Consider the following 22,978-nt stretch of genomic DNA (forward strand, 5'->3'; position numbering starts at 1 on the left):
ATACAGAAAACTTTTTCTCTCATGCCTCCATGGTGAATGAAGAACCCAAAAAAAACGGAGAAAATTCTTGATAAATTGGAGAAAAATTAGGCCGTGTATAATATAAGCAAAACTGCATACCACTGAATAAATTAGACTTGTTCTGTGTCTCAAATCACATACTTCCCTTAATACACTTCCATGTAGTATACTATGTGCACTATGTACTTACTGGAGTAGTGCGCAAATTTCGACAGGGTAGTGTTGTCTCAAACCAAACACGGCTGTTGTGCACTTACCGGAAATGATGAGCGCAAATTAGCTAGTTAGCAAACTAGCATTAGCATTCGCGTTATTGTTCGCGGTACCAAATCATTACAGACTGCTAAATTAACCCAATAAACATACTGCTGGCTTATATCCGACAACAGTATGGTGGTGCTTAGTGAAAACACATGCATTTGTACAATGCAGCAACCAGGCTTTTTAATTTGGATCGCTGTTGTCATGTCTTACTGCTATACTCGCCCTTGAACATTGCACTTTAAATTGCAGCGACACTCTCTTGCTGTTATAATTTGCTGCTATACTCGTCCATGTACATTGCACTTTAGATTGCAGCGACACTTCTTGCTGTTATAACTTGCGGCTATATTTGCTTGTACATTGCACTTTAAATTGCAGCTATACTCTCTTGCTGTTATAACCTGCTGCTATACTCGCCCTTGAACATTGTACTTTTAAATTGCATTCGTACTCTTTTTATTCTTTATAATCTTTATTTTTTTCTTTTTTATTTAGTTTTTCTGGTCATTTTGCTATTGTTGTATTGGACCACTGCGCTCCTAGGTGACGTTATTATACATGTATATTTTGTCTATGTCTTATTGTTGTACTGTATGTTGGCCATGGTGGCAATCCAGTTTCCCCTTGGGGATTATTAAAGTAAATCCAATCCAATCTTTCATGGTCGCACAGTCCTCGGCCGCCATTTCCAGTTTGAAAAGTGGTCCCTCCCCTTCCGCTACGTAGCCAAGATGGCGAAGTGTCCATAGTTCCACTTCTTGACCGTTTTGAGTGCACCATCCGGGTACTCATAGTGCCCTGCATTTTTCCATACTTCTGAGTGTGAACGCATTTATGCACTCAAACTATTAAGTGTAAGTACACGAGTATGCAATTTGAGACAAAGCACTGGATTACACTGCACGAGCTGTGTAAGAGTTTGTAAACAGATGTTTTGATATAGTTTTGCTGTTGTTAAATATGGCCCCTGTTCACATCAATTCATGAAGAATGTTGGCATTTTTTGAATTCCTCATTCACCAAAGAGACACGAGAAATACAATTTTCTTCATGAATTTCAACATATGACAGGGTGATTAACTGATGTATAAATAATCATTTTGTGGGTGAAGTCTTCCTTTAACATATACCGGCTGACACTGAACCAAAACCTTGTCAAGTCCAAAGTAGCTACAGAGTCAACACTCAAAATCAGTACAGACCAGAGTTAGCTCACATCTGATCCTAATTTACCACAATATCTCCATAGCTACAGTACTTATGTAGATGAACACCTGGGAAATTTTGTGCAGACATTTATGGACTCCAGATTATGAATGCTACTGACTTCAGTAAACCCATGGTGGTGATCCCCTGACATTACCTCTACTGCCATCATCAGGTCAAAATCTTAACTTGTCCAATACTTTGGTTTATGACCAAATTATTTACCTGTAAAACTATGGAAACTCCCAACAGCCTCAACTGAACTTTATGATACTAATCCACAAATTTTAGCATGCTTACACTCTTAACTAAGATGGTGGACGTGGTTCCTGTGGAACATTAGCATGCTAGCATTGTCATTGTGAGCTTGCTGCCATGCTTGCATCAGTATTTTGCTCAGTGCTGCCTCATAGCTCTGGTAGCATAGCTTTGGACTGTTACTCTTATGCAGCACATATGGCCAGATTCTTTACTGTAGTGTCTACCAGCTGTTGCTTATTATGACTATTTAGCTTTTAGTCATTCCATATTTTTGCTTACCAAAATAACAATAATTAACTTTATTTATACAACACTTTTCAGAGCACAGATCACATAAAACTGAAACCTAAAATCATCATATTCAAAGTGTTTATCATGGTTGCTAAGGAAAATGTCTCACAATGCTTTTTCTGTTTACCTGCCACCGTGTGAGTGGGCATCAGTTGTTGAGCACAGAGGGAAACTGGAGTTTGCCAGGGATAGGCAAATTAATGAGATTAAAACACGCAGATAACAGAGGCTGTGAGACTCACACACCCATACAGAACGCACATACTACTCAGAGAGGAAGTAGTCTGCCTGTGTCACCGACAGAGTCGGAGTGTACACCCCCCCCCCCACATACAAACACACAGACTGACACACTTAATGCTTTGTCACACTCTCTGTCATTCACTAAACCACGGTACCTCTCTCTTCGACAGAAACTCACACAGATACACTGAGCAAACACACTCTCCACCACCTTTTACGACAACCATTCGGACGTAGCAGAGGTGCCTGGGATTGCTGTCCCCAGTATGGTGAGTGCAACTTTTAACTGTCAACTAAAAATACTTAGAACTACTGTGGAGTGCCTTGGTAAGATTTAATGTAAGAAGTTGCGATCAGAAATGTAAATAAAGGGTTATTGTGAGTATTTCTTTGCAACAACACTCTCAAGTACCCATTCATTTTTGTTTAACAATGTCATATTTGAGTTACTGAATGTGTTTAGACTATAGACTATATCTAAATAGTACGCTTGCATTCAACAGTACCTGGACAACAAACACTTTAGTGATGTGTGGGCTTTTAGTTATCCTAATATAATGTTTAAGACCCATGAGATTATCTTAATTAGATTTTATGTCTTTGTTTCATTTCTTAACATATACTTTGTAAAAACAGTTGTCACCAATAGGGTAGTTTTTTTCTCGTGTCAACTTGATTGAGCAAGACAACTCTGTCCTCCGCTTTTCATCACACTGGAATTAGAAATCATGGTTCCTCTTTGCTTTGACCAGAAGACTTATTTCACTCAGTCATTGGACTTGTACTTGTGCTTAATAACTGACAACTAGCTAAACACTGAACCATCCAGCGGCTTAAGTGTTTGAAGCCAACATGCTGTGGTTCTCGCTTCTCCTCAAGAATTGACACAAATGAAAGTGACCCTGGGCTAAAACAATGGATTGTATACAGGGTAAACTAGTGTAATCATGTGCTTAACCAGAATGTGCAGTCAGGTGTCAGTTTATCAGTCACACCTGGCCAAAACTAACACAGTCTAAAACAACAGCCTGCAATAAACCCTAACATTTGTTTGACCTGCCAAAGGGTCCAATATGGCACTGGATGACTTCCCACACCTAATATTGATGCACTTGTGAAGGCTAAGAGGTATCAGATTTCAGGAGCAAGTTAAACAGTGAGTAGCTACTTCATGTAAAATACTGCTTCTCAGGCTTTTCCACCCAGACCAGAATACACTTCTCTGAAAAAACAGTGAATACTTATTGTGAAAAACCAAATCTTCATGCCGAGTTACCTTGAATTCATGAAGAAAACTTTGTTTTTCTCACATACCTCCACAGAAAATGACGAAGATATTTACATACTTACCAACTGGGGAACATGTTAACAGCAAAACTACATCACAACAAACTCTCACACAACTCAGGGTTCAACGCTAAGGTTTTTTTTCACTTCTGTGTATCTACTGGCACCAGAAGGGCTCTTTAGGACTAAGTACATACAGTACATTTGTGCACAGTAATGAGCAGGTGAAATGTCTGTCTAGCTTACATATGAGGTGTCTCAAGATTTAGGAACATACAATTTTATTGAATATAATAAAAGTAAAAAGTCACTTGACATGCTGCTTTTTTGTGCTATGACCTATTTAAGTGTTGGAAGTTGTTATTTACGTGACAACGCCTGCACGCAACAAAGCTCAGCACGAGTGCTGTGCTGCGCTGCTGTGCGAGCGACTGTTTGTCTGTGCATAACAGCAGTCTGTTGATGGTTATTTACAGAGTGTCCATAACAATAACTTTGTCATCTGACAAACTGCACCGGGCTCGGGGTCAGGTTTGGTCAGGAAAATGCGGCCCCAGCCACTCAAGCGTGCTCACCTGTGTGTGTGGCGGAACTCTGCCGTGCGCGATACAGAGAGCAGAGGAGAATTGTTAACGCGTGACCGTGCAGAGACAGAAATGACACGATGACATAACACCATAAATAGTATATTGTTATGTTATTATATGAAGCGTCCGTCGCGCAAAATAATATCAGTGGGGGCTGTGGGCAGGACATTGTTACACAGCGTGTGCCTGTGACTTCAGGCAGAGAGACCGCTGCATCAGAGCCGAAGGAGCGTGTTTTAAAATACATTTATTTTATCAATTAGTTATTAACTTTTACTATTTTTAGCAACTTGCCCGATCGGGCAAGTGAGTTGTTAGTTTACATGCCCGACCTTGAGTTTTACTTGCCCCGGGCAATCGGGCAATCGTTATTGTTGAGCCCTGCAACTCCAAGTCTTATTTATCCTGTTGTATGCTCAGTACTTCCCAACACATGCATTTGTGCAAAAAGCCCTTTGGTATTAGAGTCTGGCTTTTAAGAGAGTGAACTATTTTTTAATAGTAAAGTTTTAGTAAGGTTATGTCTTTATTGAGCATACAACTAGACAATGAGACTTGGATTATACTGTACGAGTTGTGTGAGAGTCCATAAACAGGTGTTATGTAATAGCTTTGCTGTTGTTAAACTGGTCCCCCATCAATAAATAAATCAATAATATTGCTGTTTTCTGTCGGGACATGCGAGAAAAAAGTTTTGTTAACAAATTCACTGACGCAGCATGACTGATTCATACACAAATGGCAGCAGCTCAGTCCGTAGGGACTTGCATTGTGAACCGGAAGGCTGCCAGTTCAAGTCCCCATCCAAGCCAAATATAGAGTGGTAGCTATAGGGCCAGTTGGCTTCCTGGATACTGCCGAGGTACCTTTGAGCCCCAAACTGCTCAGAGCCCCATGGGTAGCCCCCTCGCTCTGAAATCTCTCCATTTACTGCATGTATAGGTCCCGTGTGTGTGTGTGTGTGTGTGTGCGTGCGTCCGTGCGTGCGTGCGTGTGAGTGTGTGTGTGTGTGTGTATTTCGGGCCTGTGTGTATATGACAACAGGATGAAAATAATTGAATTTCCCTTTGGCGATGAATAAAGTATATCTTTTTCTTCTTAAATGGTCATTTTGTGGGTGGAGTACTCAATTGCTTAGGTGCTGCCAAAACTTCTAAAATGTTAATGCTTTGTAAAGGCAGAGGATAGCTAAACATGCTTCCCTAATAGCTTCCACTTCAGTTTGGTGTGGTGATGCCAGCATTACTATACAGAGAGAAAACGTATGGAAAAATAAACATGTAGAGATAGTGAGTGGTAGACTGACTGAATATGGAAACTGAGGCAATGAAATTGCTCTTATTTTTCTGAAGACATCTAAGGCTGTTCATCATCTGTTTTTCACACTAAAAGAAAGAGAATACATTGGAGGTGCAGATTTAACTTTATGGTCACCTTGGCTGCAGTTTGTGGTTCTGTTGAGTTGTGTTAATGGGGTTTTCCAGGATTTGAAAGCATTTTAAGTTTTCAGAAAAGTGCAACTGCACAATCATTTTAGAGAAGCGGTAATTGCTACCGTCTGGTGCGGAACATATTGGGTAATTTTTAGTTTACTGCAGTTGAGAAAGAGAAGCGTGATGAGGGAACTTTCCTCTAATTTCATATGCAACCACACCATTTCAGGCTAAGTGTTAACACCCGTCATTATGCCACCACCACAGGATGTTACTGGCACCATCAAAGTGACACACAACTCAAAACCTTTCATTTCACTTGAGTGGTTGGTGTAAACTAAAAGTTGGCAGTGGCCTTTTCAACAAAGAGAACAGCTATGGCTAGCTTGACTGCTGTCGTACAGAATTTAGTAAATGTGAGACGTTTACAACCATCAAATGGTGACAATTTTCCACAATGAAATGTAAAGTGTCACAATCCTCCAATATTATCCACTTCTCCATTGCCCACACACATGCCCAGTATGCTGTTATGTACTGTATTGTGCTTAACTATGACTAAATAAAGAGCTTCTGGGTTACATGAATGTCTCTGAACAGCCCAGGTGCTCAAACTGAAGCAATGTTTTAAAAGGAACATTTCAACACCAAATCAAATATGCATATTTTGCCTCTTAACTATAGTGCTATTCATCAGTCTAAATTGTTTTGGTGTGAGTTGCCGAATGCTGAAGATATTGGCTGTAGAGATGTCTACCTTCTCTTGAATATAATGGAACTAGATGGCACTCACCTTGTGGTGCTTAAAGCACAAAAAAAAAACACATTTGAAAAACTCAACAGTAAAGTCTCTTTCCAGAAGTCATGAGCTGATACTCAAGATAATCCAAAGACCTTGCTGTGAGCAGTTTCATGCAGGAACTATTTTCTTTCAACCGACCCACAATCACCACCCAAATCAGCCAGCAGAAAAAAGCGTGCATCCACATAGTAATACATCTACATTGTAGAGGCTCATGCTCATGACAGTGTGAGATGTCCATGTCCATGTTCATGGCGTCCTGTTCAGGTGAGGTGTAATGTTAGCTAGCTCAGTGGTGCTAGATCGGCGAGCAGTAGATGCATCAGCATACGGCTGGTGGGTGTAGTTGCGGAAGAAAGAAAATAGTTCCTGCATGTCCCATCGAGTTCCATTATATTCAAAAGAAGGCAGACATCTCTACAGCTGATATCTCCGACACTCGGCAGATCACATCAATACAATCTAGACTGACAAACAGCACTACAGGTAAGAGGAAAACTATGTATTTTTGATTTTGTGGTGAACTGTCCTTTTACTATGATGAAATAAACAGCTTCTGGGTTACACTAGTGCCCATGTACAGCTCAGGAGCTCAAACTGAAGCAGTGTTTGTAGCTACATTTTGGATGGATATTTTGATTTGCAGAAGTTTACAAAGAACATATTCTGCAATGCAACAAAAGTTCAAACTGAACATTGCTTTCCCCACAATATCTGCTTGTGGCAACAAAAGCATGATTTAAGTTTCTTTATGGTTGAGTTAAGGCAACTCAGGTTAAGGTTAAGAAAAGCTCCTCTTCCTCTGTGTTTCACCAACACCAAAATCTTTTACTACAACTTCTATGCCATACAAAAGCACTTTGATGACCTGAAAAGATGTTGCCTGTGAACGTAGAAGCAGCAATTTAACTTCTTCTACAACATATAAGCCAAAAAAACAAATTTCAGTGTATAAATATATTTTTTAGGAGACATTCAACTTATTCATAGTGATTTAAAAGGCTACCGAGAGGCCGTATGTAATATCAGGCTATACAAAGCTTAACTTGGCTTTTCCATCGCACGCAGACACCATAGTGCATCACTCTGGTTACAATCACACACTGTCGCTTCTTCTTTTTATTACTGGAAACTACAAGATTTAGTGTAAGTGTGACTATTTTTACAATATTCTAGTCGGGTGATGTGTTGAATATTATTATAAGATCTGATGCTCAATGTGGTTTAACTTCCCATTTAGCTTCATGCAGTACATCTGTACTTTCCGTTGTACAGTTTTCTCCTGCTTTCACTGCTGTGCTGTAGGAATATAGGAGCAGCTGTGTGTCCTCGTGCTGTTATCTTTACTTCCTGGTAGGGTGCTGACTCCATTCAAACCTGCCTCATTAAAATAGGTGTGGCTGCCCCTGGGTCAGTTCATTGTGGCAACTTGTGAAGCTGCTGCATGACTGATTCTGGACCAAACCTGCTATATTGGGCACATTTTAGATGCAACATTTTGGATGGTCTGCGCAACTCAGGTTGCTGATAAGACTTTCAGTTTCCAGATGTTCAAATGGTTTTAGCCACTCATGTCACAGCCAAAGCAACACTATATACTTCCTTCTATAGACTTATTTTAATTTTAATAAGCTATTGTCAAGGCCCGCTCAACCTCAAAACAGGAACACTGTAAATATCCCTCCCCCTCTTCATCAACAGTAAATACATAACAAAAGTTCCTTCAGTTTGCCAACACTGATAGAAGATATTCCAGGCGGTCATACAAACATTTGTCTGAGAAGTAATAAAGCTCTTTATATACCTGTTACCAGCAATGATGACCTATGTTAGCTAGTTGATTGCTCAGTAGTCAATGTTTTATCTATTGTATGGTACTCTTACTTTTATTTATCTGCTTGTGTAAACCTCCTCTTTTCAAATATCACATTTGCTTTTCATTTATACATTTTAACTTTGCTTGTGACATACATTTGAGTTTGGTTTCCTGTTCTCACCCTCTGGTTGGCTGGTTCAAACCCAGAGCCATCTAGATTTGAGAACAGGCATAACCACTGTACCACCATGCTGCCCTCTATACAGTATGATCCATTACCAATCTCAATAGCGTCTATGTCAAATGAAGAGCTTTAAATTCAATGAATGAAGGGGACTCTGTCAGCTAGAGTATTGGACACATGCTTTTGGTTGCTAATGGTGCTTTTGAACACTCTTATCATGTGATGAAGTAGAATCATTACTGTCATTTTTACAAAAGAATTATGGGGAGATTTGATTTTATTACTTTCCTGTTAAAACCAAAGAGAACAACAAGATAAAGGTGATAAATTAGGGCTAACTTGGCATCAACATCAGCCCTGGGTGGTTCAAACATTTTGGCAGTTAATAACAGAGTGATAGTGACACACACACACACACACACACACACACACACACACACACACACATTTACACATCAATGGTTGGCATGCGAAGGTACTAGCCTGGCTGCTAAGAGTAATTTGGGGTTCAGTGTCTTTAGGGTAACTTAGGTATTTTTCAACCTGGACCCCATTGTCCCATTTTTTGTGTCAAAGTGACTACTGGAGATAACAATTAATGAAACTGTTTCAGTATGAAATGAAATGGGCTGTTAACATTAGTTTAACGTTAACAGACGTTTCCCCCCTCAATTTACGTCCGCTAAAAGTACTTGCCTTCGCCACTGATCACAGCTCAGATTGTGATTATAAGTGTCTGGCAATATTATGGAAAGGGTCCCAACCGAGAAAAATCATTTTTGTTGCATCAGAAACAGCCCCAATATCACTATCACCACACTCACCAATTTTATTACTGTAAAACACACTTCATTCAGAGTCAGCACAAACAAAATAAAATTCACAAAAACTGTCTTGGTTCACCTTCTCACTGTTTCAGCAATCACCAACTCCGGTTTGGTTGAAATTTACTCTTAATTCATCCAGTTAGATGTGAAAATATGCTGCTTCTATACATGCTAAAATTACTGTTTATTTAAATGGAGTCTGGTTTGCGATGGTCATTTGGGGGGTCTTTCTGGTTAGACACTTGGAATAATAATCTGAGCCTGTCAGTGGCAAAAACATGCACAAAGTGGCATGCACAAATGCCATGAGTGGTTATACTACAGCCTGTTTCGCGGTCCCCGGCTGCAGCAATCTCGCTCCATACTGGACCGGTTTTTAAAAAAATGTTGATCCTATTGGTTATTTAGACACAAACACATGGGAAAATGGGTCCAGATTAAAAAATACCAAAGGTACCCATTAAGGACAATTTAACATGGTCAACCTGTACCTTCTGAGCCACAGCTGTGCGTGAAGTTGTTCTATTTGTATTTGCCATGGTTTGTGTATACAAGGTTGTGTGGTTAATGAGTTGAGAAAAGAGAACAAACAGATAAGTCCGTTAAGTAAGCACAGAGAGAGAGAGAGAGAGCGGGAGATGCAGTGATGGGATGAAAATTTGGAAATAAGAGAAGGAAATGCCCTGATTGGAAATAAGGTATTTTGAAGTTATGCAACTTTCTGTTCCCATGTTAACTTTCATGTCTAAGGATGGTCGTGTTTTCTTTTATTCCTCTTTTACTTTGTCCAGCAGTTTCTGTTTCTGTTCAAGGACCTCTGTTTAGTGAAGTCATTAGATATTCTGGCATGCACAGCACATCCTCATCTTATTTTCAATTCTGGGTTTGTGTTTTGATTTTTAACTCTGCTTCTGAAGCTCTTTTATTCTTTCCAGGAAAGAAAAGCTGATGTGAAGGCCATCATGGCTCGCTTTCAAACGAGTGGGGGAAGCACTGACGAGACTTCTTCCACACCGCTTGGACATGTCAAACAATCCCTGCACCCCACCCTCTCCTCCGGCCCGACCATACAAGCAAAGAAACCGGTCTTGGAGAGTCTCTCAGGCAGTGCGATAAATGTTCCTCCAAAACCTGCTTTTCTGAAAAATACAGTATCAACTAAAAGTGACACAGACGCACATGAACCAAACAAAGCTAAAGCCCTGGCTAACAGGTTTGGAAACATGCAGGAGGACACCAACAACAAACCTCCCATAGCTAATAAACACCAGACACCATTGAAGCCAGCTTTTTCACAGGCCGCTGACACTAAAGGCCCTCTACAGAAGCCCCCTTTCAACAAGCCCCCACTGAGCTCCACCCTGTCCAACTCCAAACCTGCCTTTCCGAAACCCTCCCCACTCAACCCCAAACCCAGCTGGGTTAAAGAAGACAGTGGTGGGGGTTTACAACAAAAACCGCGCAGCAGCATTGTAAAACTAAAGCAGCAAAATGAAGAGATGGCGGGTGCGGGCACGGAGACTGCAAACAAACCTTCTGTTCCATTAAACTCCATTCCTAAGCCCTCCAACTTCAGGACTGCTCAGAATCTCTTCAACAAAGAGGCAGACAGTGGCGTGAAAGCAGACGAAATCAAAAAACCACTCGTCACTGCTACTAACTCTGTTACACCTCCAAAACCTCCGGCCAGTAAAAAACCTAGCATAAAGAAGCCACCAAAGCCTTCTCCTCAGTCCAACAGCATTAACAGTGATGCCACTTCAGGCCCAAAGTGTAACCCCCTCCCCAACAGTTTAGCTTTGGGCCCTCCTCCTTCCAAGCCCAACCGACCCCCCAAAGTCGACCTGGAGAGGTTTAAAAGAGGTGCTGAGGCCTCGGATAATGGTAAGTAGGCCTTCATTCGCAGGAATTAACAGCTTTGTTTGTTTAACAATGACACAACTGATTTTGAGTGGGTAACCACCAATAAGGGAATATCAGTATTTGCATATATCAATCGTCACTGTGGTGCAATGCATTACAACGTTGCATTTTGCTAAGTCATATTTTAAAGTGTCCAAGTTGCTTCGCCAAATAATAACATCTTCTAGGGATAGTTCGGATCTTTTGAACTGGGGTTGTATTAGGTACTCATCTATAGTCAGTGTATTACCGACAGTAGATAGTGGTCAACATGCCCCCAGTTTGTAAAAGCAGACAGGAGTACAGCCATGGAAACTAAGCAATGCACTGTTGTGGACAAGGGGCCGCAGCAAAATGTATTTTAGCCACCTAGAGAAAAGGTGATTTATTTTTAGCTTCTAGCTTTTCTCTTTTAGCATCTACTCTATGTAATACACTGACATCATACAACCCCACTTCTTTGGTACAACTATATTTGCAGTAACAGCTGTATGAGTACAGTGCAGGGCAGCTGGGATTAGCTAGCCAGTGGGATACACACACACACACACACACACACACAAGGACTCACATGCACTAACATGCATGCCTGGCCCTAACAACTACCACAATAATGAGCAGAGAGACTCACCATTACTTCAGTACAGATTTGCATAGCAAAGTTGTTTGCTGCTATATTAATGCTGTGAATGTCACATACAGCTCCTTTAATCATTTCTTAGAGTGGTAGGGTTGGACTGCATGGACAAATATGGACTTATGACTCATGGCACGGTGTAGGTTACTAACTTATCTGGCTTTGATCTTTTGCATCGGTAATTTGTGCTCAGGTCTCTGCTGCAAAAGAGATACTGATCTGAATAAATAAAGCTGAACTTACTTACTATTCAGTCAAACACTATAGCTTTCCCAGACAAAATGTAAATCACACAATGTTATAAGGAAAAAAATGCACTGTAAAGTACATATTTTTCAGTATAGATAGCCTTCCTATCTAATTTTTATGAATTTGAAGGCAACGTGTTAAAAGAATGACTTGACTTCAACAGCTGGAAAACAAAGTTTTAGGAGAATAATTCTGGCAGCCAGCAAGTACACACATGTGGCCCCACAGGCAGGAATACTTCAACTATATCTGGCAGCATTAAGGTCATTTGTTTTTGGTCTCCTGCTCCCAATCAGCATGCAACATATACAGCAAACCAACCACTGCAAAAGGTTTCCGCATAGTTTGTTTCCAAATTATATAATCAACACACTATAAGCTCCACCAGGCGCTTGCTGTCAAAAGGATTAAAAGATCGAGGGCAGTTAACAGTTTGCAGGTTTCGTTACAGTACGATAAAGAAGGGGTTCCTCTTATTTTGTTGTCTTAAGTGGATTTCCTCGCTGTCACTTGCAGCACTACTTCTGACAAACTTCATGAACACATTCTAGAAGTGTGAAAGGACTTGCTTCACAAGTCAGTGTGGTCATAGTGACACAGAAATGTGTTGCCTCCAGAGTTGACTTGCGATTATCTGACCAAGTTGCAACACAAATTCTGCTTGTACATAAGAGCTTTTAAAGTCAATTATTGTTGGCATTTTAAGATCTGTACAGTGCAAATCATCTGAATTTGCACTTTGTACACTCTTTAAAAAATTAGTGCAAGTCACACAGAAGCTGCCGCACAGTTATTCAGAGCTTCAGATAAGAGAGCAAAGTCACAGAAACACACTTGGTTCCTCTATTTCCCCCGGCCAAGTTCCCTGTCCTGTTTCTCCTTTCTCCTCCCCCTTCGCTCTCCGCTCTGATACAGCTGAGTTTGTTTCACCACATGAGGAAGTAAGTTCTAACAAACAGGGATAGTTTCGAGTGAGAGGCTCCCTTTTTTAGACACACACCTGATCTGAATTGATTGCCAGTCAGAAGTGAGGGATGGCTGCTGGCTGACCAAATATAACAGTTTTGATGCTTCACTTGATCATTTTACAGTTTGTGATTTGATAACATATACTCAAGTACTGTACTTAAAAGGTCACTTTGGTATCATTTAATCTGGACACCCATGTGTGTCTGATGGGAACCACAGTTTCTAAAACTGGTCCAGTATTTGGTTTGACTGCTGCAGCCGGCACCTGCAAAAAAGGCTGCAATGTAACCATTTGGGCATGTGTGCATGTCACTTTACATCCACTAAAAGTGCTCTTTTTGCCACTGACTGCTCAGATTATTATTGCAAGTGTCTGATAACATTATGGAAAATACCCTCCAGAGCTAGACCTTTCATTCAAAGAGTAAGATCATTTTCTTAAAACCAATTACAGCCCCAAAATCGCTATTGTCAAAGCCACACACATGTAAAAAACAGTACATGTGTGTATGTAGAGTCAGCAAATTTTCACATCTAACTTGGTAAATTGAGGAATTATTTAACCAAAACCAGAGTTGGTGATTGTTGGGAAACAAGAAAGACATAACAAGATGGTTTTGTGAGTTATTTTTTCTGTTGACTTTGAATGACGTCTGTTTTAAGATAATAAATTACTGTTTATGTGACTGGACTATGGTGGGTTTGGGGGTGGTGATTTAAGAGCTGTTTCTGGTTGAACAAAAAGGTCTATCTCTGTTGGGATCCTTTCCATAATGTTGTCAGAAAGGTAGAATAATTATCTGAGCCTGTTGGTGGCAAAAACAGTGTTTAGATGCCCATTTGGGTTATATAACAGCCAATTTTTTAAGATTTTTTTTGGGCATTTTGCCTTTAATTGACAGGACAGCTAAGTGTGAAAGGGGGAGAGAGAGAGAGAGAGAGAGGGGGAGCTAAATGCAGTAAAGGGCCGCAGGCTGGAGTTGAGCCCGGGCTGCTGCGGGCAAGGACGAAGCCTTTGTACATAGGGCTTGCTCTATCCACTAAGCCACCGACGCCCCCATAACGCCCATTTTGATGCTGCTGGCTGAAGCACTCTCGCTCAGTCCTGGATACTGTCATTAGTCAGATGTAAAAATGAGATGTAAAAACATGAGAAAATAGGATAGTAATAGGACAATTTTGAGGTAGCTTGCAGATTGCAAAGTAACTAGTGGAGTAAAAATTAAATTAGTAATTGATTTCAAATGTAGGCTTTTACTGGTAACAGAGTATTTTCAGTCTGTCAAATTGTTTGTTGGGAGCTGTCTGACTTGGGGTTTCTGTCTGCATGGTCAGCCACCTAGTTACCCCTCTGGTGATTGATAACGTTATCTCCATGTGCAGTCATTAAAGGACGCTGGTAAAGACATTTACAATAACTTCTCTATTTCAGCACTATGCGTTTTTGTTGCAGGCCCTGGCACCTTAAAGAAACCCACCATCCCACCTCCTCTGGCCTCTCACCCCAGTAACCTTAGCAACAATGTGCCCCCGACTCAACCCCCTCAGCCTGCAGTTCCTAGTCTGCCCCCACGACACCCTGGAGCCATGTAAGCACCACATTTATACACATACACAAACACACTTACAAATGATATATCCTGTGATGTTTTCTGAAAAACTGTGACAAAAGGTAAATCCTGACTCTAATTTTCAGGATCCCACAAGATGATTTCTATGATGATGTTGATGAATTTAGCAGCGCTCCTCCGCCTCCACCACCTGCAGGTTCAGTAACAGTCACTATTTGATCAGCTGTGATGCGTCATGACTATGTGACAAGGCATTTATTAGTTTTTAGCGCCACAGGAAGACAGACGAGGACTGTACGGCGCTGAACCTTGTACCATATTTACATATCAAAAAACACACTTAAAAGGAAATAAGTGTGTCCTACTGTTACAAACTTTTTACCTGCCTTGGTGTGCTTATTTCAGTTATTTGCATATGATGTACTATATGGCTAAAACTGTACATTTCTTTGCGGTTTCTATCAATAACTGTCTAGACAGTCTAGTTCCCATATGTGAAACTTAACACATGAGCCTAAATGTTGTTTTGCATAATTCATAATCAAGTGATAAAATGTTTGAGCAACCCTGTGACTGTTACCAAAGGACCAAAAATAGTCAGATCTGAAGTGTGAGTCAGATCATGATGATCGCAGCTACTCCAAAAGGATCAAATCCTCATGTAATGTTGATTCATTGTTTCTCTTTAGGTCACCCCAGTCAGAGGCCAAAGGTGAGACATGCTGATTTACTTTCACATATAAACAGATTTGCATGCAGTTATGTTTGCAGAGGCACACACCCTCAGATAAGAACATGTATGTGTATGTTCAAAGTGAACTGACTCCTACTGAGCTATTAACCTTATGTAAAGCACTTGTATAGGCTAGTTCTGTACTACACTGAGCGTGACATCATCAGACTGAAATACTACAGAACTAAAGACATTCAGTAATAGTGTTGAGCTTTAGTCGTATGTACGGTGATGCATTCACTTACTGTATATGTACTGTACTGAAGTGCTTTTGAGCTTAGAGGAAGTGAATGAACCGCAGAGTCAGTGACTTTGAACCTTTGAAGTTATCTTAACAAAGTGACTAGAATCAGCAAAGAAATTTGTGACTTTGACCTGAAAAAGAGACGTGACTAATAAACCTAGTGGTGCATTATGTAGTGAAAACATACAGCAACAACAAGTTAATAGGAAAGAAAGAAAAGATGAGTACTGTAAAGGAGAATAACTTTCAATGATGAACAAAGCAAATCAGGTATGTAAGTATTTGTTAGATTGACCTCAGAATACAGTATGAGAGATGTGTGAATAAAAAAATGTAGGATTAATGCATTAAAAGCAATAATCCAGTAGAAATTAAAAATGTGAAATATCTCATGCAAATATATGTGACTATAAAAAGTGGAAATAAGAAAAGTGAAAAGAATATTGGGGCAAATATAGAAAAGGTGGTGTAAAGGACATTCAGTATCTACTGTATGATTTAGAAAAGTAAACTAATTACTGCTGTTTTCATCCATTTTTCTGGCCCAGGAGGAAAATGATTCTGATGGAGAGATGTATGAGGATCTGGATGAACGATGGTGAGAGACTGTTCGACATTAAATCCTTAGATTATCATCCCACACCTCATTGGATCTGTCCTGTCTTGAAATCTGGTTTAGTTTTAGGCTTATATTTATGAGTAAATGTGTATATGCCCAGAGCGTAAAACTTTTATCAACACTGCCCTCTGGTGGTCGTTTTGCAACACTACAAGAAGTCATTCATTCTAACTTGGATGAACATTGAGTTGATCAAAACAGAGAAGCAACAAGTGTATTTCCTCAGGATTTTACCTACTTGATAAACTCTTATTCTAATTTGTGTTTCCAGCATTATCTGTGTTTTCTATTTCCAGAAAAGCCCAGCTAGTGTGTTAACTGTGCAAGTTAACACAGGCTAAGATACAATTAGACTGACAAAAAGCCTCTCCTTGTTTAAATAGTAAAAAAAGTTTTGGTATTTTAGGAGCAGCTTGTAGTCTGCCACGAAGTACGTCACATCTTGCAAGGAATTTTGCTTCTCTATCAGTCTGTCACAACTTATAATTTCTGTCTACTATCAATTCTCTCTTCCACTCAAAAGGGAAGCGGCTGAACAAAAACAAGATAAGAAGAAAGAAAAAGAAGATAAGGAGGAGAAGAAACGACTGGAGGCTGAGAAGAAGGAGCAGAAGGAACGTGAGAAGAAGGAACAAGATGCCAGAAAGAAGTTCAAAGTGAGTAAACAAGACTGAACTGAGTATGAAGCAGGCAGTTAGCTTAGCTTAGCATTAAAAAGGACAAATATCTTGTTGTATCTGTATAAAAACAATCTATTGTTTTTTTGTTTTATTGTCTGTGTGTGTGTTTGTGCATGGCTGTGTGTTAGTTGGTCGGGCCCCTGGAGGTCATCCATCAAGGAAAGGCTCGTGTGGATTGCAAAAGCAGTAAGACCGACCTTGCTCTGAAGCAGGGAGAATGCGTGGACATCATCCGTGTTCAGGGCAACCCAGAGGGGAAATGGTTGGGACGGACGCAAGATGGATCCAGTAAGTTCGCACATGTATCCGTCATTGTTCTCATTGTCCTCCCTTCCCATCCATCTCATCGGGTCTCATCTGTAAATAGAGGATAAGACTTTTAGTAACATCTCTTAACCTTATTACCTTTATATTCTCAACCTATTCTCAATTTCTCATTCAATAGCCTGTATTTGCACAACAGACATGCAATAATAAATCATACCCCACTTCCTAATTTAAATCAAATAATCAAATCAACAATTTCACTTTGCTTTTTGTTTTTAACAGTTGGTTATGTAAAGACCACTTCAGTGGAAATCGACTTTAACACTCTGAAGAAACATCAAGCTCAGCCGGCGTACGAGCCAGAGGTATACGATGACATCGATGTGGTCCCCTCTGATAACAGGTACTGAATTAGAGATTCAAACTCTGCATCAGTAAGTTGCACAGACAAGTTAACACTGCAATGTGGCAGGGTGTTTTGTTCCAGGTTTGGCCCAAAAATCTTAAAGTAGTAGTTTGTCGTTTTGGTAAAATGTTCACTTTCTTGGGGAGAGTTAGAGGAACAGATCAAAAAGAAGCTAGAGCCAGCAGCTAGTTAGCTAGGCTTTGCACAAAGACTGGGAACAGGGAAAACTGCTAGCTTGTCTCTGTCCAAAGGTTAAAAAAATCCAACCACTGGCACCTTGAAATAAATATTTCACCTGCAAAATAATCATTTGCATGTTACTCAGCCAGTGTTACACTTAATCTGTGAAGAAAAAGTTTAATTTATCCAGTACCATGATCAGTACTTCCCAAACACATGATTTTTGCTGAAGCCTTACTATCTACAACACTTCCACATTACCAGTTTCACTCATGGATGAGTATTGTGCCACTGCAGCTCAATGGAATGCACAAGTAGAGTTCATACGTACATGCTGGGCTAGACGCGCTACTTGTATACGAAAGTGTTAAATGTAGTAAGGTTTTATCAGAAAGGTAGGTTACAGTAGCACTAAATATTTGACTGGAAAATTAGACCTGGATTACACTGCAAAGTTGTGGGACATTGGTAAACGCATGTTTTGATATAGTTTTGCCTTCATTAAACACGGCCCCCATTTACTTCAATTCATCAAGAATCTTTGCAGTTTTTGGATTATTCGTTCACTGTTAAGGCATGCATGAAAAACAAAGGTTTCTCTGCAAATTTACCATAACATGAGGTGAGTAACTGATATACAAATGGTAATTTTTCAGGTGAAGTTTTCCTTTAAATTTCACTAGTTAACAAGTGCATAACATTGCTAGTGAAGTTTACCTTTGGACCCTGTTTATCACATGTAACACCTCTTTAATCTGTTGTAAGAAATGAAAGTTTACTATATTTTTAAATGTTTGTATAAAATTCTTTTCTCTCCACAGTGCAACCAAAGGACCAGGAGGTATGCTTAAAGCCTTAGATAATTTATTTCATTATATTCTGTTATAGTCTGCACTAAAAACATGTCACCAGTTACATGACGTTGCATACGTATTTGTTTTTTCCCCCCTGTAGTTGTCCTGCCCCCGCTACCAGGAGAAGACGGAGAAATATATGATGATATTCTTGATCCAAACCTGGAAGTCAGGTGAGAACTGATTTGTTTATTTACAAGAAACGAGTACGTTAAACGCACTGAAATGAGTGTTTCAGTACAAAATGCTTGAGATGGATTCACAGGAAAGATTAAACAATGATACAGAAAAAGAAATGCAACTCTATTCATGCTTGGTTGGCTCTCTAGTCCTGTGGACTCCAGGTCATCTCCTCCGAAGCCTCGTGGCTTCCTGCGGATGTTTGACCGGAACAGACGTCCAGCCAGCACTAAAGTGTAAAATACACTCAGTAGTAAGACTGATCACAGATCTACTGTCCGCTGTTGTTAATCCCTCATCTTCCAGCCATCGTTCCCCTTTAATGACTAAACAGTTCCTCTCAGATGAAGTTTTGCTTTTGAATGTTGATTTTCGCCGCAGGTCAGATCAACCACTTCACCTCTAACTGAGTAACATTAAAGGATGTTATTTTGCGAACTGAATAAAAGTTCTGTGATTACAATCAGTGTAGCTGATTATCTGTGATTTTACTAATCTTCCCGAGTCATTTGCATGTCTGTAATCGATGCATGACTATTAACCTAATCAGAAAATCAAGGCACCATCTGCTAACACAGTCAAGTGTACTAATTAAAATACTGTGTTGCAATACATGAATATTATTATTAATTTGGGCTGCTTTGAATCATATTAACCTCATTTTAATTGATGATATTGTGATGATATAAATATGTAACACTTTAATAATTTTTCTTCTCTTGTGCCAGATTGCCTCCACCCAGCCAGTTCACTGCAGAGGGGAATTCAGGTACCACTTACTGTGATGATACTACTATGTGTTGAGTGGGTTTTAATGGACAAAAGATACTATATACGTCCTTCCTCAGAGTTTCTTCTTCTCTATTAAAAACAAAGTAGATGTGCGGGTTTGAATCTATGTTGTGACTAAAGGAAAACATACTGTACTCTAAATTAATGTGGAAGTGCCCTTTTAGCAGGGTAACTCTACCCTTATGCAACAGGCCTTTGGTCATTTAAAAACAAAAGTCCTTGCCTGGCTTCGTGGTAGGCAATATTAAAGTGAGACTATTATTTCTGAAAGAAGATATAACTCTCACAAATATAAGAATTTAAATTCATAAGCAATTAAACATACTCTTGATCAATTTAATACACACTGTGGTGTTGCTGCTACAGCATTATTTGGCCTAATATGACCAGTAGCTCATAGCAGCTAATTTTTGTTTTTAAAATTGGGATTCCTGAATCATTTTACTGACTTTATGACTTTTCTCTACTTGTGTTTCTGTTATGCTACATTTTAGCATTATATAGTCATAATTTGTGATGGGCGTTCAAGTAAAGCTACAATTGTTTTTAAGAAAAACTCTGTCAACACTTTTATGAATTTTATCTAAAACAAGTAATGTTTTTACTGATCTAAATTTATTTATGACATTAAAATGGGTCTGAGCCGGTGGTGGAAGAATATTAAGATCTTTTACTTAAGTTAAAGTAGCAATACCATGCCATAGATGTACTCTCTTATGAGAAAAAGTCATGAATTAAAAATGTTATTCAAGTAAAAGTACATAAATATTAACATAAAAATATACTTAAAGTACCAAACATAAGAGTAGCCCAACCATATATAATAGTAGAATATCTGATGCATTAATGTGTCCATCATGTCCATTAATGTTACAGCTGGTAAAGGGGGAGATGATCTTAATTCATTTTTATATATTTTATATTACATACTCATGGTTTAAGTACTTACTTAGTTAATCTACATCTGCAAAGTAACTAATAACCAAGCTCATGCCTGACACATACTGAAGTAATGTATAAAGTAGAGGAAAATAGAAATACTCAGTTAAAGTACAAGTATCTTAAATGTGTACTTAAGTACAGTACTTAAGTAAGTACTTAGTCACTTTCCATCACAGGTATGAGCATATCTTTTTATGTCAGCTTTAAGCTTCACCAGTCAAAATTAAAATTGCCCCACACCTCCTCTTTACATCCTTTATAGGTGACTATTGTTGTTATAAAAATGTTCCCACTAATGTCAGAAGTCTAAACGATAAACGTGTCACATTACTAACTTCTTCTACATTGTCACAGACAAACCTGCACCAATTGATGAGGAGATATACGATGATGTTGACTCCCAAAACGCGCCTCCCCTTCCTCCCATCAGCAGGTACAACTACATCAATCTTACAATAACATAGCCTTACAATAATTTCCTTTCATATCCATGATTTCAAACTTTAAGAAGACATATTTTGCTCAAGTAAAGAAAATTATGAGTAACCCATTAGCCATTTGTTTTTGCTCTCCAGCCTTCCACACCTGAGAGGCAAAGGCAAGACTGAAGAGATGGACCCAAAGAAGCAGAAAAAGCTTGAGAAGGAGGAGAAGGAATTCAGGAAAAAGTTTAAAGTTTGTCTCTCTATTACGTCTTTACGTTTGTTTCTGTTTTGCTGTTATCAAGATCACAACCGCTGAAAAACTTTAGACTGCTCTACAGTGGGAAAAAATGTGTTACTCCCTACTTTAAATATATTAATATTTAAATTACAAATAAAAAGAACAATACTTTTGGTCAAAGTTCATTACAATGTTGAGTATAATCATCAAAGTGAATATAAAGTTGAACTTAAGTTCTAAAAAATGACCTTAAAATGAAATGAATTCATAGTCACAATACTGATGACTTAATTCTCTTTCAGTATGATGGGGAGATACAGGTGCTGTACCAGGTGACCATCGCCCCAACACTCACTAACAAGAAGTGGGGTGTGAAGGAGCTTCCTGTCAAAGCAGGAGAGAAACTTGACGTCATCGTTAAAGCCGTGGATAACAAAATGATCTGTCGGAATGAGGAGGGCAAGTGTGAGTATCTGCTGAAAATGAATCAAAACATGTATTCAAGACTCCCACACTGCTGCTTTCTTTCATTCTTTGTGCCATAAAATTGGACCATCCAAGTCTAAAATCTGTCTGTGTGTGTTTTACAGTTGGTTATGTTTCAATGGGCCACATTGTGACGGAGTGAGTACCTCAAACATTCACACATTCATACACAGAGAGATTTAACATTATGCTGTCTGTACTGACTGCTTCATTTTTGTTTACAGTGATGGTGATATCTACGACGATATTGGAGATGGTATGATTTATTGTTAATCATTCATTGGTTCATAATTTGGTGATATCCACACAGTGAACCTAAATCATGATTCATAATAGAGATTATATTTGTAATCAATATTATATTTTCTTTTCAGATTGCATCTATGACAACGACTAGAAACATCCTGCGCCACATTTATTGTCTTACACTGATATTGTTCATGTTATTTATTATGTTTATTGATGGTATACATTGGGAGCTGCTTTTGGTTAGCCTGATAACCATTTCATTTCCCCTCGTTATTTATTAATCAGCATTTGTAATCCCTGAAGAAATTGGGCATACAGATTATGTTTCAGGGATTTGGAATCAGGCTAACTTTAATTCATCTGAACAATGTGATCCTGTTAAATTTCTTCAAACAACAGCAAAACAATTTAATGGGGTTATGTTGATTGCAACATTTCAGTTAAGTGGGAAACATTTGTTATAACAACAGTATTTGCATATCTCTGTCTGCCTTTAGTGGAAACTCAGCAGCGTTGTATGTACGTGTATGCTTTTACTGTGTTTTACATTTTTTGTTTTGTTCTGCAATTTTATCGCTACATGTTGTAACATTACTTGTGATTTAATTATATATATATATTTTCATTTAATTAATGTTCATGATATGATACTGTATATGTATTACTTTGCCATCTGTAAGGCCAACTGAATTTTTAACAGCTCCTAAATTAACCTCAGCATCTTTGTCTCAAGGTTTAACATAAATTAAACAACTGTCTCAGTGCCAAAGTTTCTCTGCAATACTGTCCACACAACAAGGAAATACATGAATATAAATATGATTTTCCTCTACACATCTTAGTTTGTCCTGTTGTTGAAGTAAAAGCACATCTGCTATTAAAGGATGATCCTGTTCCATGAGTATATCCAACAATAACATACGCAGTACACTGTGGTGAGATGCTTGTAAACTTGGGTAACATGAGTGCAGGTGTGTGATGTGTGTAGGGCTAAATGGACACCTTCTTTTCCTGCAACAAAGAAGGGAAATTGTAACATCTAGTGGCAGCCATCAGGAACTACAACAACAGCAAACTTCGAAATGGGATTTGAATTTAGAAGTTTAATTTTTGCTGTGACATATATTATAGAG

The 22,978-nt window shown here is 39.1% G+C and overlaps 1 protein-coding gene across 3 annotated transcripts; it reads left to right on the forward strand.

Annotated features, from left to right (window-relative positions):
* The first annotated feature begins 2,406 nt into the window (after positions 1-2,406).
* Positions 2,407-22,679, forward strand: fyb1b (FYN binding protein 1 b). Of its 3 annotated transcripts, none has more exons than XM_033647538.2 (19): positions 2,407-2,555; positions 10,158-11,106; positions 14,433-14,568; positions 14,676-14,746; positions 15,240-15,262; positions 16,076-16,125; positions 16,670-16,802; positions 16,955-17,114; positions 17,376-17,496; positions 18,501-18,520; positions 18,634-18,706; positions 18,863-18,949; positions 19,442-19,482; positions 20,802-20,880; positions 21,023-21,122; positions 21,413-21,575; positions 21,701-21,734; positions 21,821-21,852; positions 21,971-22,679. In XM_033647538.2, exons 1-19 carry the CDS (start codon positions 2,553-2,555, stop codon positions 21,991-21,993), a joined length of 2,298 nt encoding a protein of 765 aa, XP_033503429.1. In that variant the 5' UTR covers positions 2,407-2,552; the 3' UTR covers positions 21,994-22,679. The 3 variants fall into 3 exon arrangements, with proteins under 3 accessions (XP_033503429.1, XP_078018053.1, XP_033503430.1); XM_078161927.1 differs by having other exon boundaries at positions 18,878-18,949; XM_033647539.2 differs by lacking the exon at positions 18,863-18,949.
* Positions 22,680-22,978: the final 299 nt, after the last annotated feature.

Source organism: Epinephelus lanceolatus, chromosome 19 (genome assembly GCF_041903045.1).
Source record: "Epinephelus lanceolatus isolate andai-2023 chromosome 19, ASM4190304v1, whole genome shotgun sequence".
Lineage (NCBI taxonomy): Eukaryota > Metazoa > Chordata > Actinopteri > Perciformes > Serranidae > Epinephelus > Epinephelus lanceolatus.